Source organism: Festucalex cinctus, chromosome 12 (assembly GCF_051991245.1).
Source record: "Festucalex cinctus isolate MCC-2025b chromosome 12, RoL_Fcin_1.0, whole genome shotgun sequence".
In the NCBI taxonomy this organism is placed as follows: Eukaryota; Metazoa; Chordata; class Actinopteri; order Syngnathiformes; family Syngnathidae; genus Festucalex; species Festucalex cinctus.
Window position 1 is genome coordinate 14,963,790 of NC_135422.1, and position 17,080 is coordinate 14,980,869.

General features: G+C 37.1%; 1 protein-coding gene across 2 annotated transcripts in view; it reads left to right on the forward strand.

Annotated features, from left to right (window-relative positions):
- Positions 1–16,415, forward strand: part of LOC144031621 (nardilysin-like) — a 32,443-nt gene extending 16,028 nt beyond the window's left edge. For both annotated transcript variants that reach the window (XM_077538934.1, XM_077538935.1), the window contains 21 exons: positions 429–506; positions 1,494–1,614; positions 1,937–1,995; positions 2,446–2,500; positions 2,581–2,685; positions 3,851–3,974; positions 6,065–6,151; positions 9,448–9,567; positions 9,673–9,724; positions 9,816–9,966; positions 11,061–11,188; positions 11,263–11,425; positions 11,567–11,598; positions 11,740–11,878; positions 13,018–13,065; positions 13,232–13,284; positions 13,400–13,483; positions 14,392–14,482; positions 14,581–14,697; positions 14,941–15,030; positions 16,096–16,415. In XM_077538934.1, coding sequence (XP_077395060.1) covers positions 429–506; positions 1,494–1,614; positions 1,937–1,995; positions 2,446–2,500; positions 2,581–2,685; positions 3,851–3,974; positions 6,065–6,151; positions 9,448–9,567; positions 9,673–9,724; positions 9,816–9,966; positions 11,061–11,188; positions 11,263–11,425; positions 11,567–11,598; positions 11,740–11,878; positions 13,018–13,065; positions 13,232–13,284; positions 13,400–13,483; positions 14,392–14,482; positions 14,581–14,697; positions 14,941–15,030; positions 16,096–16,296 — 2,098 coding nt within the window. In that variant the 3' untranslated portion in view covers positions 16,297–16,415. The remainder of the gene's footprint in view (positions 1–428; positions 507–1,493; positions 1,615–1,936; positions 1,996–2,445; positions 2,501–2,580; positions 2,686–3,850; positions 3,975–6,064; positions 6,152–9,447; positions 9,568–9,672; positions 9,725–9,815; positions 9,967–11,060; positions 11,189–11,262; positions 11,426–11,566; positions 11,599–11,739; positions 11,879–13,017; positions 13,066–13,231; positions 13,285–13,399; positions 13,484–14,391; positions 14,483–14,580; positions 14,698–14,940; positions 15,031–16,095) is intronic.
- The last annotated feature ends 665 nt before the right edge of the window (positions 16,416–17,080 follow it).

Here is a 17,080-nt window from a genome sequence, read left to right on the forward strand (position 1 = left end):
GAACATTTTTGGGTTGACTTCCCCTCTAGGCAACAGATATTTGAACACACATGCATATAGAAAGACATGTAGACAGATAATAAAACAATACTCGCATGAGTATGTTGCATTACAGCATTTTACTGAGTCACAGTGGTGGTAGAAGTGCTATTCTTTATTTGTGTCTGCATGTTGTATTATGCTGGATCTCAAGTATTTTTGTTTACACAATATATTTACACATTGTTCCAGCTGTGACACAAGGCAGTAAAGGGGACGGAAACATCTTTTTGTCGTCGTTGTTGTTTGACACATGAACATTTTTGGAGGAGCAAAGAACCAAATACAACAGGAGGGTTATATCAATAGAAGGCAGTACACGAATGCAACACCCCCGTCGTCTTGAGGGGATTCGATTTTCTCGTCCTAACAATGTTTTTCCTGCGCAGAGTGAAGCCTCTTCACTACATATCGTGGCTGATTGGCCACGAAGGCCCAGGAAGCATTCTCTCCATGCTCAGGAGGAAGTGAGTACTTTCTTTTTTGCTTTTCTCATGTGAGAGTCCTCCGAATAAAACACAATTTAAAGGTCTTCAATTTACTGGGGGACACACGAATGCTTTTTATTTATTTATTTATTTTAACAAGAGCTTCTCAGCCTCTTGTTACTAAGTGGCCAAGCCATTCACCAAAAAAAAAAAAAAAAAAAAAAAAAAAAAAAAAGCCTCTCTGTCATCTCACAATACAAAGCGGCCCTCCAATAAACACCCTCCCTCATGTCGACAGCACTCGGTAGCTCGGATGGAACGTTCCAGACGCTTTGTTTCCCCGCGCTTGATGAATGACGACAGCGGACGACTTGGAGAGCGCTCAAAGCCAGTCGAGTGGTTTTCTGTGTTAAGTGGGGTGCGGCGCAAAGTGCCCCCTCAGTGGTTATTCCGGCCCGGGAGTCGATGAAGCCTCTTGTCCTTTTCATTTTTTTCTTCGCCACATTTTCAGCCGGTCAATCATATCCAGAGCAGAGAATGAAGCCGGAAAAAAAAGCAGTTTCGCATCACTGTTTGCAATGAAAATTTGCATTTTGCACCTCATCAAAACACATTGAGTAGCAAAACTGAGATTCATAGTTTTTGAAGTTTTTCTGATAATTGAATGGTGCCAAAAAGCTTTGCTAGGCTGGAGAAATGCTACATAACTCATATTCCACAAATTTAACATGAATCAGAATGCCATGTTTAGACTAGTGAGGTCACATATAACATAATATTGTCAAGAAATGTTTACGGTTGACTTCCCCTTTAATAATGTTCCGACTTGCCATACAGAGGTGACAGATTTGGGATGTTGGGAAGTTTCCTCCCATTTACGCCCCTCCCCTATGAGAATTAGTTCTCAAATATTTTTACCTGCTTAAATAAAGGTTAAATAAAGAAATAATAATAAAAAAAATATATAATACTGACGTTAATCTTGAGGGGGTTTTGAGCGAATAACTGTTCAACGTTTGATTGCAGGTGCTGGGCTCTCGCTCTGTTCGGAGGCAACAGCGAAAGCGGCTTTGATCAGAACACCACCTACTCCATCTTCTCCATCTCCATCACGCTCACCGACGAAGGTTTCCAGAACTTCTACCAGGTGCTCTGCCCCCTCCCCCACCTCTTCTATTTTGGTCCCACGTACGCTAGATAACAAGCCCAACTCCAGTATTTGCCTCATTGATGGACACAACAGGGTTATTTCAGGGAAGAGTACAGAGCTATCAGTTGCCACGGCAACGCTGGCTAACCAGACAGCCACACAGCAAAGGGGCCGATATTTTTTTTTTTTAGGACTGTCTTAATGGAAAATAACTGCTCTCAAAGTGTTCCACATCCTTGAGGACACTATTTACATGCACACATATTCATCAAATATGTACAACAAAATAATATGTGTGTTTTTGTTGCAATTTGTCCAGGTGACTCACCTGGTGTTCCAGTACCTCAAGATGCTTCAGATCCTTGGACCTCAGAGAAGGCACTAACATAAGCACACACAAACACACGTTTACACCGATGTAAGAGTTGCACAATCATACCAAAACTAGTGATGGGAAAATGAAGCTTCATGAAGCACTTGAAAGGTTTTTTTTTTTTTTTTACTCCTCTCGGTGGTGCTTTTGGTTTAAATATAAAAGCTGACTGCAGTGGAAATTGATTAAATTCCCCACTGCATTTATAAACCAAGAGTGCCATCTAGAGGAGTTAAAAAGTATCACAAGTGCTTCATGAAGCTTCATTTGTCCATCACAAACCAAAACTGAGGTATTTGACCGTTCTTGGTCAGAAAGGGGCAACACTGTGACACTTAAAATTAATACTTTAACTTACAACAATTTAAGATAGATAATCTACCTCTATAGTCAAGGCTGATGCATTCACTGCCACCTGGTTTTTGCTCTAAATGTCTTTCTCGTCACACATTCAGGATATACGAAGAGATTCAGAAGATCGAGGCCAACGAGTTTCGATATCAGGAGGAGGTAGGATCCCGCGTCATTCCCGCCACCGCCTGCTTCTGCGTCATTCTGTAAACTAGACAATTCCTGTTCTCCTTTTTCAGAGTGACCCGATAGAATATGTGGAGGACATCTGTGAGAACATGCAGCTTTTCCCCAAGGAGGACTTGCTGACGGGAGACCAGCTGATGTTTGACTTCAGTCACGAGGTGGCCAGCTTTGCATTCATTTGAGACTTTTTTATTTTTTATTTTTTTTAAATATGACACTGAAATACGAGACATCTGCGATTGGCTGGCAACCAGTCCAGGGTGTCCGCCGCCTACTGCTCAAAGCCAGCTGAGATAGGCTCCAGCACCTCCCGCAACCCTTGTGAAGAATAAGCGGTCATGAAAATGGATGGATGAATATAGGAGACAGACTGGCATACTGGAAGCGGTCGTTTCACAAACTGAAGGTTACTGGTTTGATCCTGAGCCTCTGTGACCGTACCGAAGTGCCCTTGAGCAAAATACTGATCTGAATGCAAACTCTAAAAGAATCTGTCTTAAGAAAAGAACATTTAATTTTTTATAGTCATCAATCACAATCATTACTTTCACACCATAGCAAGCAAACAACATGGCCGAGAACTCATACCATCCACAATCATGATTTCATGAAATAACATGCACACATACCCACAACCTTCCTCAAGACATCCATAATACAAGCAGGACAAATAAAAAGTAACTTATAGAATTGTGAGGAATTAGGAGATTTTTTTTGTCTTTGTGCTTTTTAGATATGATTTAAATGAAGCAGCCATTGTCGGCAGTATGCAAAATGTCGTTAACAAATTGACCTCTCTGATGGGCTGTTAGGTAGCGAATGAGCGCATGAGATAGAAATGGACTAGGAGGTACACCAAATAAGATAGCACTTAAAAAAAAATTCTTACCCCAAGTGCATTTCAAGGAGGGCAATCATATGCGGGTTTTCACTGTTGGTGGGCACCCGCAAATAGTTATATACGTAGTTTTTCTCACTGTTTTCCTTGATCGAGGCAGGGCTCGGTCCCCATACACCGCAAATTATACTCTACATTTAGGTGTTTAATTTGTTTTATGAAGTAACAGTTTCATTGTTTTGCCACCCCTGCTCTAGTCTGTCAGTCATTTCTTTGTCTGTTTGTGTTGCGCAGATTGCTTTGTTTGGAAAGTGAGATGGAAGCTTTGCACTTCACACCCACCCCCACACCACAAACCCACCCCCCCCCACCCCCCACCCCCACCCCCACCCCCATTCCTCTGTGAGATTGTTCCTGCATAAAGAAACACATTTGTACACTGACAGAAGGAAATGTGTTCCCTGCATGCATGCGTGCATGTGCAGGTGATTGGTGCAGCGCTGTCCCTGCTCACCCCCGAGAAAGCCAACCTGATGCTGTTGTCGCCAGAACACGAGGGCCGCTGTCCCCTCAGGGAGAAGTGGTTTGGAACACAATATAGCGTGGAGGGTGAGGAAGTGTGTTGTTAGTGTGCGTGTGTGTGTGTGTGGTAGGCTTATAATAGTTTTGGATTTTACTTTGTAGTTTTTATATCGTTTTGACCATATATATATATATATATATATATATATATATATATATATATATGTGTGTGTATATATATATATATATATATATATATATATATATATATATATATATATATATATATATATATATATATATATTAGAGGTGTTAAAAAAAATCGATTCGGCAATATATCGCGATACTACAGCACGCAATTCTCGAATCGATTCAATAGGCAGCCGAATCGATTTTTTAACATCCTTTTTTGATGGAAAAATATTCAACAAAATGTCGAACTTTCACACCTTTCAGCATGGAAGAATGTTATATTAATGGAACATTAAGCCTTAATATTTTATTTCAATGCTGTTCAAACATGAAGAAGGTTACAACCCGTTTGTTAAATACAGTGGCTCACTGACTGAAGTTTCAGATCAATAAATAATTTCATTTTCATACAAATCTTACAGTGTGCATGTACAAGTTTACTGAATGGTATTTTCTAAATTTGAGTAAAAAGTCGCAACAATCGACTTGTAAATTCATATCGGGATTAATCGGTATCGAATCGAATCGTGACCTATGAATCGTGATACGGATCGAATCGTCAGGTACTCGGAAATTCATACCCCTAATATATATATATATATATATATATATATTTTATTTTATTTTTTTTGTTAATTGTAATTGTTTTTAGAGCAATTTTTCTTAAATGCTTCGTTGTAGTTTTATTAGTTTTAGTATTTAGTTTTTTATAGTATATAGTTTCGAGTAGTAGTTTTTTTGTTTTTGTTTTTTGTTTTTTGTTTTTTTGTTTTGTTTTTTTGTTTTTTTTTGTTGACTCATTGACTGACAGCCATTTTCACTGAAGCAACCTCCTTCGCTCCCGGCTGTTTTACTGGATTTTGACTGATTTTTCAAGGCCCACAGAATATTGTGTTCTATGGCTATAAAAACATGGAACCTACCAAAAGAAAGATTAGAGTCTCTTCTTTCAAAAAAAACAAAACAAAAAGTGCATTTCTATCTGTTTCCGTTTTGCAGCAATTTGCATTAGAATATAGCTAAGTTTCATAGTTATTCAAAATTCCTGTTGAAAACTGGCAAAAAGAACTTGTTGCAATATGGCCCTGGCTGATCTCTTATACTCTGCTGCCACCTGTTGGCCGTTTTTTGTAATAACTACCATTTCTTCAAGCGCCGTCTTCAGGTCAAAAGCTGCATCAAAGCCTTCTGTATGCTCTATCATTAAAACAAAACAAAACGTATAAATACGTTTTTGGAAGTGAAGGACAAAGTGTTAAAAACTTATTTATTTACCTGTTGGCCGTTTTTTGTAATAACTACCCTTGCTTTAAGCGCCCTCTTCAGGTCAAAAACTGCATCAAAGCTTTCTGTATGCTCTTTCATTAAAAAAAACAAAAACAAAAAAACATAAATATGTTTTTGGAAGTGAAGGAAAAAGGGTTAAAAACGTATTGATATGTTTTGGGGTTTGAATTAGTTAATATAGAGTATTTGTTGAGTGCAAGATTACAACAACAAAAAATGGTCACTAATTGTTATGTAATAACTGAAATTAAATTACAATTCTCAAACAACTGTTTGACCTTCCTACTTCTGTACAGCAACACCGAAATAAATACATTTAAAATGAACCCCAAAAGCTCATGTGTGATATTGGCAATGATGAGAATTAAAGACATTTTCAATGGTAAGATGTAGTGTCAGTTTGTTTTCGTTTTTAAAAAACATTTTCGTTTTTATTTTATTTTGTTAATGAAAAAGTTTTTCGTGAGTGTTCGTTAACTATAATGACCTTGGTGTGTGGTCGCTCCGCGCACATGAATACATTGTCTTTTCCTCTTTCCCCGCAGCAACGTTCACACCAGCGTAAAGCACTCAAGCCATTTATCTTCCTTTTGAAAAATGTACCCAAGTAGCCTCCTGTGATGCTAGTAGATGACGTTTTTATTTCATTCAGACACGAGTTAAATAACCCTGAGATATGTGCCTTCCCTGCTCACAGACGTCCAACCGGAGTGGATGGAGCGTTGGATGGGAAATTTGGAGCTGAGCAGCGAACTTTTCCTTCCTGCAGAGAACAGGTTCATTGGTGGGTGACTGGCCACATTCAAAATGCTCACTGTTATTAATTAAGTAAAAATAACTAGATGTAGCCATTTCTGGAGAAATTGCATGTAAATGCTGAATGAAACATTTTTGAAACGTGGAATCATATTGCATGAGGTGGAATATTGTTGAAAGATGGAATTATGTTGAATGCTACTGCATTATTGGGGATGATATCAAATGATTTTGAAAGATTTAGAACCACCTTGAATAGTAGAGATTGAAATGCATGTATTGAATGATGTGGAATGATATTGAACAATATTTAATTATATGGAATTAGATGAAATGATATTGGTGAAAATGTACAATATGTGAGTGAAAAATGTGGAATTTTTGGTATGTGCCAAATTTTGGCATGTTTAAAATGTTCACAAGGTGAAATGAATGAGCAGAATGGTTTAAATTTTAAATGGGAACTGTTTGAATCTGCTATGTTGAATGTGCTATTGAAAATGAATGATAAATACGTTATGGGTAGTTTTTGGTAGTAAATCTATGTCCTACACCTAACCCAAAGCACCTACCTTAAGAATATTGTTGGTGAAAAATATGCAACATTTATTTTTTTGCTATGTGAGAATTGGGGACCTGCTGACGATTAATCCCGAGATGAATTGAATGACCTGAACAATGTTAATTTTGAATGGGAGTGAATTTTTGAATGTCTTATTTGAATTGAATGGGGATTTTTGGGGTGAAAATGTTGAATTGGGAGAAAACGAGGAGATTTAGGAATGAGAAAAATAATAGCCCACGAAGCGTGAATTTTTAGAAGATGTTGAAGTTGGAATGGTTTGAATCGCTCGAGAAATGTAGAAGTAGTTTACGGACAAAATATGGCGCAATCAAAAGATAGAATAACAACTAGACTAAGTGTAATTTCTAGAGAAATTGCATGGGAATGTTGAAAGCTGAATGGTAAGAGTTGAATGCATGTGGAATGCTTATGAAGTAAATTGAGAAATAAATTCTGAAATTATAACCTCCTGGTTACTGGACAATGTGCTTTGCCACCGAGCAGTATCAGACATAAGTTATATGTATAGAAGTGGGCGTGGAAAGTGATACTTAGAAAAAGTTAAATGTCTGTCCAATTGAAAATGAATGGGGGAAAAAAGTTGATATTAAATGTTAAATTGTGCAAATACTGTAAGTACTGTGGAATCAGACAATATATATACCCCGGGAGGCGTGAATTTTTGAAGCTAGTTGAAATTTGAACAATGTAAATTGTTAGTATTATGTGGGAGTTATTACGCGGCAAAAAGTATGGAGAATAAAAAACACAACAACATATGTGGGAATGCTTCAGCATTCCGACAATAAAAAAATAAAGGTAGAATAATATATGTGTGAATTAATAACAAATACAGTAAACAATAAAACAATGCAGAGATTCAAATTATATAACAAACTGTTAATGTTTCATGTTTGACAATTTTGCAATATGAATAAGCCATGCAATTAGAAGATGTAATATTTCTACATTGTACGTTTGTTGTGACACTCCTGCATGCTACAATTACGTTTTACACAAACAGATGTAGGAAAGAAAAAATGTTTTCTTCCATTTCTGAACATTCTGCAGCAATTTGCTTGTCGGGTCGCAACTGGCAGAGCACAATGAATCAATCCCTTCATCCCGCCCGGTAATAGCAGGCTAATCTCCAGGCACACTGTGGCCAGCTATTACCAACATTTTGTCGCCGCAGTGTAGCCTGAGCACCGGCACAGACCAGCTCCATCATCCCTTTTTATGACCGCAGTGTTCTCATCTTCTAATGGCACAAGGTTCAACTTAGACGCTTTGGGGGGAGATTCACAATGCGGCGGTATCTTTAAGGACGGGCATCCATTTTGGACAACAAATGCTACATGCGAAACTTTTTAAGCGAGGGTATTTTCTCTGAGGAGATTTCTATTTCTACTGCAAGTAACTGATTGAACAATAGCGTTCGGTCTGTCATTGTAACATTCCCTAGTTAATAATCAGGGCTCTAATAGAGGTGTTATTGCCGCGGCTTTAATTGGTGAAGTTATCCTTTATGTTACTAAGCTCCAATTCAATTGCCTGCCGCGCTAATAACGCGGGGAGGATATTAGCATTCATCCCTTTCTCCGTTATCGCTGATATAATTCCAGCATAATTATGTTTCTGTCTTTCAACTTTTTTTTTTCTTTTTTTCTTTTTTTTTTTTACATTGAAACTGTTTTTCTATGGAACAATTAGTCAGCTTTCTGCTTTATGGTAGTTGTATTTTCTGTTTTACTTGCTTGATGCTTGTTGAATTGTAAAATAATTTACGCACTTTGTAAAGGGCATGCTGGTGCCTATCCCAGCTTTCTTCTGACATCTACGAGCAAATTATTTCCCGCCAATTCCAATATTTTACTCAAGTAAATATCTGTTACAAGCTTTGTAGAACAAACATAGTAGTAGAAAAATGCAATTAATTGATTAATTACAGAATATTGTGTGATTAATTAGTTAAAACAATTGAATCCTTTTACAACACTAATTGAACCACAAATATACTGACAATTTATAACTTATCAATATGAGTAGTTTTTACCCTTTGTTGGATCAAAATCTTGTTCAAATCCCCAACCCAATGCACTGCATATGAACTTCCCAGCATTGGCAAGTAGGGATGTAACGATAAGCGTGATATCGTGATATTAAAACTGCCACAATATCGTCGTCATCATGTTAACAATATGCAACATAAAAAAAAAAAAAAAGTCAGGTTGATTTCAATTTGTGTAGTTCTAGCACCCTCTGGTGGCTAGTTTTGGGGTTTTTTGAGCAATTTAATTTTCATTAGGGATGTTTCGGCCCTTCTATGTTTAAAATCTACATTAATTGTCAGATGAATGGGAATGTAATATACCTGTGAAGAAAGTCAATATGTGGAGGAACTCAATGTGTGTGTACATTAACAACATAATATGATAATAATATGATGATAATAATAATAATAATAATAATAATAATAATAACAATAATAATAATATAACATTGCTGTTATGTACAAAAGCACAATATTGTGATTTTTTTTAAATATCGCCAACCTCACCACAATATCGTGATAATTATTGTATCGTTACGTTTGAATATCATTACATCCGTTTTGGCTAGCTAGTTCACCCAGTTTGGGTTACTTTTAACCCATCACTTTTAAGAATGTAAATGTGGTGTCCACGAAACCATAACTAACTCGCCAAAGACTGTGATTTTGTACTTAAATTTACTTCTTGTTTTTTTTTCTCTTTTAGCCTCTAACTTCACCCTGAAGCCTTCAGACTGCCCCGACACGGAGTTCCCAGTGTGCATCGCCAACAGCGACAAAGGCTGCCTATGGTACAAGAAGGATAACAAATTCAAAACACTCAAAGGTGTGTTTAGTCATCACTCTAAGGATGGCCATTTGACAAAATTCCATTATCCACTATGAGGCAGAAGTGGATTTTCATGACAATTATTATTATCTTCTTCTGCAGCCTACATCAGATTTCACCTCATCTCTCCTCTAATCCAGCAGTCTGCTCAGAAGTAAGTGCAGTCACCTTCACTTGAAGACATTTGCACAGCCGCCTCTCTTCCCTCGATCGCATGCGTTTACTTTTGCTTCCCTGCGTTGCAGCGTGGTGCTGTTCGACCTGCTGGTCAACGTCCTGGGCCACAATCTGGCCGAGCCCGCCTATGAGGCCGAGGTGGCCCAGTTGGAGTATAAACTGGCGGCGGGCGAGCACGGGCTTGTGATCAAGGTCAAAGGATTTGACGACAAACTGCCCGTGAGTCAGTGCTTGAGTGACAATTTTGAGAGGCGACTGTATGCGCGTATTTCATCCATATTTAAAATGGCATTTTTGTGTCATACAGTGTCAATGTGTACGGGAATGTGGCCCCCTTGTAGCGCTGTCGAAAAATTGTGCCCACCCCTCCGCTATCATTTCATTTGCCCATCTCTAAGTCATTAGAGCTGAAACTTCAAAAACAGTTGAGTCAAAAATAACCTGAATTGAGTCAAAAGGGACCACCCAGCTGCTTGAGTTAGGGTTTTGGTTTTTTTGTTGTTTTTTTTTCTCCATTTTTGGTTGGCAATATGAATAGTCCATAAAACAACCCCAAAAAAATTGGATTGTTTTGTGGAAAAAAAAAATGTTTATTTATTTTTATTTATTTATTTTTATTTATTTATCTATTTATTTTCATTTTTCCAAAAAATCCCCAAAATTTGATTGTAAAATGTAAAAGTAAAATGTTTTTTTTTCCTTTTTTTTTTTCCATTTTTGTTTGTAAAAATGAATAGCCCACAAAACAACATATATATATATATATATATATATATATATATATATATATATATATATATATATATATATATATATATATATATATATATATATATATATATATATATATATATATATATATATATTGGTTGTCAAAATTAATAGCCCACAAAACAACATAAAAAACTGTTAAATAAATAATGAAAATAATAAATAAATAAGTAAATAAATAAATACACCAACCCCAAAATTTATTTTTTTTTATTATTCTTTTTGGTTGTCAAATTGAATAACCCACAAAACAGTTAGCCTTTTGACCTAATAACCCAAAAAGTTGGTGCGGTCCCAAACAATTGAGTTTTTAAATAAAAAAAAATAATACAAATTTGGCTGTTTTGTGAATTATTCATTTGACCTTTTTGATTTTAATAATTTTAAAAAAAAGCATTGGCCCAGTCCAAAATAAATGCTTTGATTTGTGGGTTATTCTCTTGACCAAACCTGTTATTTTTGACCCAACTGTTTTCCCATTGTGGATGGTGAGTGTTTCCCACAATTTCCTTTTCACACCTCTCTTTCCTCAACGTCCGTAGCTGCTGTTCCGCCTGATCATCGACCACCTGGCTGACTTCAAGGCCCCTCCGGACGTCTTTAGCATGTTCTCGGAGCAGCTGAAGAAAACCTACTTCAACATCCTCATCAAGCCTGCCAAGCTTAACAAGTGGGTGCTTTAACATGCTCGGTCCTTTGCTGCCCTCTGGTGGCCCAGATGTGTTACAACATCCTGTTTTTCAGGGACGTGCGCTTGTTGATCTTGGAGCACGGCCGCTGGTCCATGGTGGACAAGTACCAGGCGCTCGTGGCCGGCCTGAGCAGCGACCAGCTGATGGACTTTGCCCGTAGGTTCAAGGCCGAGCTGTACGCCGAGGGCCTGGTGCAGGGCAACTTCAGCAGTGAAGTGAGTGGCACATCTCTGGATGTTCTGTTTTATTTCTGTTAATGCAAATAAAAAAGAAACAGGAAAAAATTGCATCCTTGAAGAGATTGTTCTGGATGTGGGTTCCTTTGGTGCTTACCCACTTTTGTGTTTGCGCCACAGGAGTCGCGAGGCTTCCTGCACTATGTGATAGAGTGAGTGAGCTGCACACACGTCCCTAATGACCACTTCAATACGACACCACGCGAGGAGTCATTTGCATTAGCCACACGCGAGGAATCCATCATCATCTCCACTTCCTCTTCGACACTTTCCTCCCTCCTCGCTCGCCATAGCAAGCTGCAGTTCTCCAAGCTGCCAATGGAGGTGCCTGTGATGTTCCGAGTGGTGGAGCTGCCGAGGCAGCATCACGTCTGTAAAGTCAAGTCTCTGAACAAGGGCGACGCCAACTCCGAGGTCACCGTCTACTACCAGGTGCACAAAAATACTGATAAGTCCAATTGTTTATACAGTGGAGGCCCGCTATTTGCGATAATAGGCCTCACGAATCATGAAAATTTGCATATAGTTGATGGCCTTTGAGATGCATTGGGAAAAAAAATGCTTTTTTAACACCAAAAAAGTCTCTCAAAAAACGTTGACCCAAAAAACATTAAATAAACTTTTTTTTTTTTAATTGAAAAAAAAAATAATCTCAAAATGTGGATACATATGTGCCAAACTGTGAGTATTTGGGGTTCCACTGTATTTATTTTTTAGTGTCAATATTATTGTTCACTTTATGGAATTTTCCCCTTAAAATGAAATCTGTTTCAGCCCCACTAAAAAGGCCCAAAAAAAATTGTTACATGTTTCTAATAAAGAAAAACAGCACTGATTTGTAAAATATAATTTTTTTTAAGTGAATATGAAGAAATAAATGATTTTATACACTAATAATTTTCTTCCTCAAAATATTGCAACTTTACATTGGAAAAATTGCAAAAAAAAAATTCAATTTTTAGGTTTTTTATTAACCTTTTTTTTCTCAAACCACTATTGAAACATAACTTTTTTTTTTTTTTTTTTTTTTACAAATATATTACATTCATGTTTTTCTCATTTTTTTTCTTACTTTTGTTTCTGTACATTATTAGAGCAGTTTCAAAGCACCCATCAAACCTGGAATAAGTGGGAAAAAAATGCAAATATCATTTGATTGTATTGCCATGCAGTAAAATATTAAGTTAATGTGACCATCATTTTCGTACCAACCATTCAAAAGCAATGTCTGATTCTCATTGCTTGATTTTCATGACATTTTAATTTTCTTATTACTTTTGCCAGATTCAAGTTAGTTCTGTGGCCACTGTGGGGTTTTCTTTTATGAACCAACAATTTTGCCCAAGTGTGTATTTCATATCAGAGGCTAGTACAAAATAATCATATGTTTGCCAAAATGTTTCAACAATTAAACATTGTGTAATCTATCAAGCCCACTTGGCCTCATCATCATCATCATCATCATGATTTAGTGAAGGAGAGGTCTTAAATATGGCGGAAGTGGCCTTGAGTTAAAGATGCCGATAAGCCTGCTTAAGAATAATATTAATAATCTGTTTGAAATGTGATAGTCTGGATCCAAAGACTTGAGGGAGCACACGCTGGTGGAACTCTTAGTGGTGAGTCAAATTTGTATTATTGTTTCATAATCATAGTGCCTGTTGGATGGACAATAATATTACACCTTTGGGAAATTTAATTATATTTTGCATAAATGTAGCTACGATGGCTAAGATTAAAAAAAAAAAAAATGGCCAGCAGTTACTCATATTGTTTTTCTTTTAGATGCTTATGGAGGAGCCTTGTTTTGACTTCCTTCGCACCAAAGAGACACTGGGGTGGGCCCCTTATGTTTTCATAAACCTCCTGCAACAACATGAGTCCCTCAGCGTCGTTCTTACATTCTTTCTTCTTATTATTCTTTTTTTTTTAATTCATTTTTTTTATGTGCAGGTACCACGTCTACCCCGCCTGCAGAAACACTTCGGGCGTTATCGGTTTCTCCATTACAGTGCAAACGCAAGCCTCCAAGTTCAAGTGAGTCGGCAACACATTGGTGACGAAAAATAAAATAGAATAAAATTATCTATCTATCTAGAGAGAGATATATAATAATTTATAAAATCAATATTATTTTCTTTCTTACCTTTTATTTCAAAATATAGCAATTATTTTGAACAAAAGGTTTTGTTTTTTGTTTTTTTTAATCACATTAAAATGTTATTTTTTTTCTACAAAAATTAAAAACTAAGCCAAATTCTTATTAGATTATTTTAGTTAATAATTTCATCACATAGGTCGAAATGAATGATCTGTACTCAGGATGTAGTTGATTTTAGCATCCTGAGGAGATGTTTAAAGGGATACTTTACTTATTTAGCCATTTTTGGCAGTAAAACATTAATATTTTGCCTATAATAAATTTGATATTTTCATTATTTTTCAGCTCAGCTTGTGAATGTCACATGACCAAACCTAGAAATCAGGTGAGCTGTGATTGGTTACCTGAGCCCTTGTGATGTCATTTTCAGTCGACAGCACGTTGCAAAATGTGTTTTTAAAGGTACTAATTGCACGTGAAAAATAATGAAAGTATCAAATTAATTGCAGACAAAATATTAACTTTTTATTGCTATAATGGACGAAATAAGTGAAGTATCCCTTCAAGGCCAAATAATAATAATAATAATAATAATAATAGATTGTATATGACGTTATTTTAAGAGGCTGTTGAAATACAACTTCATCTCATAAAAGTATGACTTCCTCCTTCTAAAATTAGGAACCCCAAACCTCACGTTACAATTTTATATTTATCAAATAATGCTTTTGTTCCTCAAACATGATTTTAATCAAACTACAGTAGACCTTAACGTCTTTCTTGTAAAATGTTTGGAAAAATAAAGCAAGCGAAGTCACGTGACTTGTCACCAATGCGCTCTCAGTACGGAGCTGACCGACTTGAAGATTGAAGAGTTCCTGGCTTCGTTTGGCGAGACGCTCGGCGCGCTGACTGATCGGGCCTTCGACGCCCAGGTGTGTGTGTGCGTGCGTGAGTCCCAATAGAATGAATCCAAGTGGCTGTGTGTTTTTCTCTCCTCTCTCATGTGTTTCTTTCTGCGCGTGCGTTGCAGGTGAGCACTCTGATGAAGCTGAAGGAGTGTGACGACACGCACCTGGGCGAAGAGGTGGACAGAAATTGGACGGAGGTGGTCACAAAGAAATACATGTTTGACCGACTCAACAGAGAGGTGACACACGAAAAGACTTTTTCATGGCTTGTTTTGCTTTACGCTCATGGTGGAGCATCTTTTGAGATTTTTATTATTTTTTTCCCTTCCCCTCCTAATTCTACTTTTTTTTTTCACAACATGTTATATCTTCTCAACTAAATCTATGGAGCACTTTCAAATTAAGAAAATTATTCACACCCCTATGATATTTTTCCCCCTACATTACAATATCACATGAGTTTATTTTCCCTCTATGTTCAGATCAAAGTTTTGAAGCAGATGAGCCGCGGCGAACTGCTGTCCTGGTACCGCGAACATCGAGGACCCAACAGCCGCAAACTCAGCATTCACGTAAGAAGGATAGGGGGCTCGGCAATTCGGCGCTAATAGAGCATATAAGATTGTTTTGGGGGGTTTTCTCACAAGAATCTGATTAGAGAGTTCAATTATTTTTCATCACTTTGCTGAAAAAAATATCAATGATGTCAAAACCTGATCACTAATAATTGCTCAAATCTATTCATCACCAAGCGCTACCATTTATGGAGGACCAAAACTGCCAAAATTAAAAATAAGTAAAGGAATTAATTAATAAATAATTTTAAAAATTAAATATAAAAAGTACAAATAAATAAAAAAAAATGAATAAAAATGGACAAGTCGTCCTTTGCTGGAGCCCACCATGTAAGCCGGCAAGACTTCCTTGTTCGTTGACCCACTCACTCAACCATTGAAAGGCAGTTTGCAGCTGTGGAGTCCAACCCATGTTGAGGACCGCCCCCTCATTTCAATAATATTTCAGAGCATCTGCAGCATGAAATAGATGAACATGAGAGCGGAGGCTTTTATTTATTGACATTTAATTTTATTTATATATTTATTTTTAGAATTACCTCCATTTCCACATTTATTTTTATATTATTTTTTAATATCATTTTTTATTTTGTATTTATTTTTACTTTTTTTTTTTATTGGTGGCTATATATATATATATATATATATATATATATATATATATATATATATATATAGTTTTATTTCCATGTATTTATTTTTTTTGAATTTTTGAATTATATTTTTTATATCCATTTTTATTTTGACTTCTTTTTTTATTTAAAGGGATACTTTACTTATTTCATCACAAGAGCTCAGGTAACCAATCACAGCTCAGCTTGTGAATGTCACATGACCAAACCTAGAAAACAGGTGAGCTGTAATTGGTTACCTGAGCCCTTGTGATGTCATTTTCAGTCGACAGCAAGTTGCAAGATGTGTTTTTAAAGGTACCATTTGCACGTTAAAAATAATGGGCTAAATAAGTGAAGTATCCCTTTAATTATTGGTTTCGTCATTTATTTATTTTTAATTTGAGCAGTTTTCGTACTCCATAACCGTTCCACTCCTTGACCCGGGCAGGTGGTGGGCTTCGGCATCGAGGAGGGCGATGACGACCAAAAGGGGGGAGGACTCCCCGCTCAGGGCGAGGGCTCCGTCGGCTCGGCTTACGGCGAAGTGTCCAAGCTCACCTTCCTGGCGCCCTCGCCCAAGATGACGGGCGTCGCCGCCGGCATCATGGATATCAACGCGTTCATTCGAGAGCTGCCTCTCTTCCCCTAGCTGTGGTTAACTAGTCAGCTGAGCTGCTTCTTGCTGTGGAATCAAGCCTGTGGATGAATATTTTCAGTGATGAGTGAAGTAGCGTGACTTAATAAAAGAATTACTTTTTGCACTTTGAACCAGCACTTGATATATCCTCATGGGGGAGGGGAGTTGTGTTTAATTAAGTGTGTGTTCCCGCAGTGGGGTGTATTATCTGTTATTCCCTCACAGTGATAATCTTCTAACCACCTTTAGCATTGCTGTGCTAGCTACAAAGCTATGTTATCCACAGGGAAGTGTCAAATGACACGGTGGCACACAAGCAAGATTTTTCTCATCACACGCGATGTGGATTGAATTTTGTGTAAGTATTCAACCACAAGGTGGCACCCTGTAGCCGTAACAGACAAACCCGGCGGTTATTTAGCTCCAGAATGACTTTCATTGCACCCTGCACAGGTTACAAATGACATTTCATCAAATTTTGAAACTAAATTACACCCATCCAAAGTCCACTGATTTTCAAGAGTGGAAAGCTTCTTTTCACCAAGATCGCCATTTTGACTTGACATAAGTCCATTGTCCATAGGAATCCCTGCTTAAATTATTCACTGAAAACAGTGTTTTCTCCAAATAAATAAATACATGTAGCTATTTTTTGCCATGCCATTTTTTTTCTTTCGAACTACTTGAGGATTAAATTGGTATTGACAATTCCGAGCCTACGTCACAAGTAAAAAAAAATGGCGGGCTTATGCTGCATTCGTAGAAGGTTTAAAGTCGAATTTATCACACGGAGTGT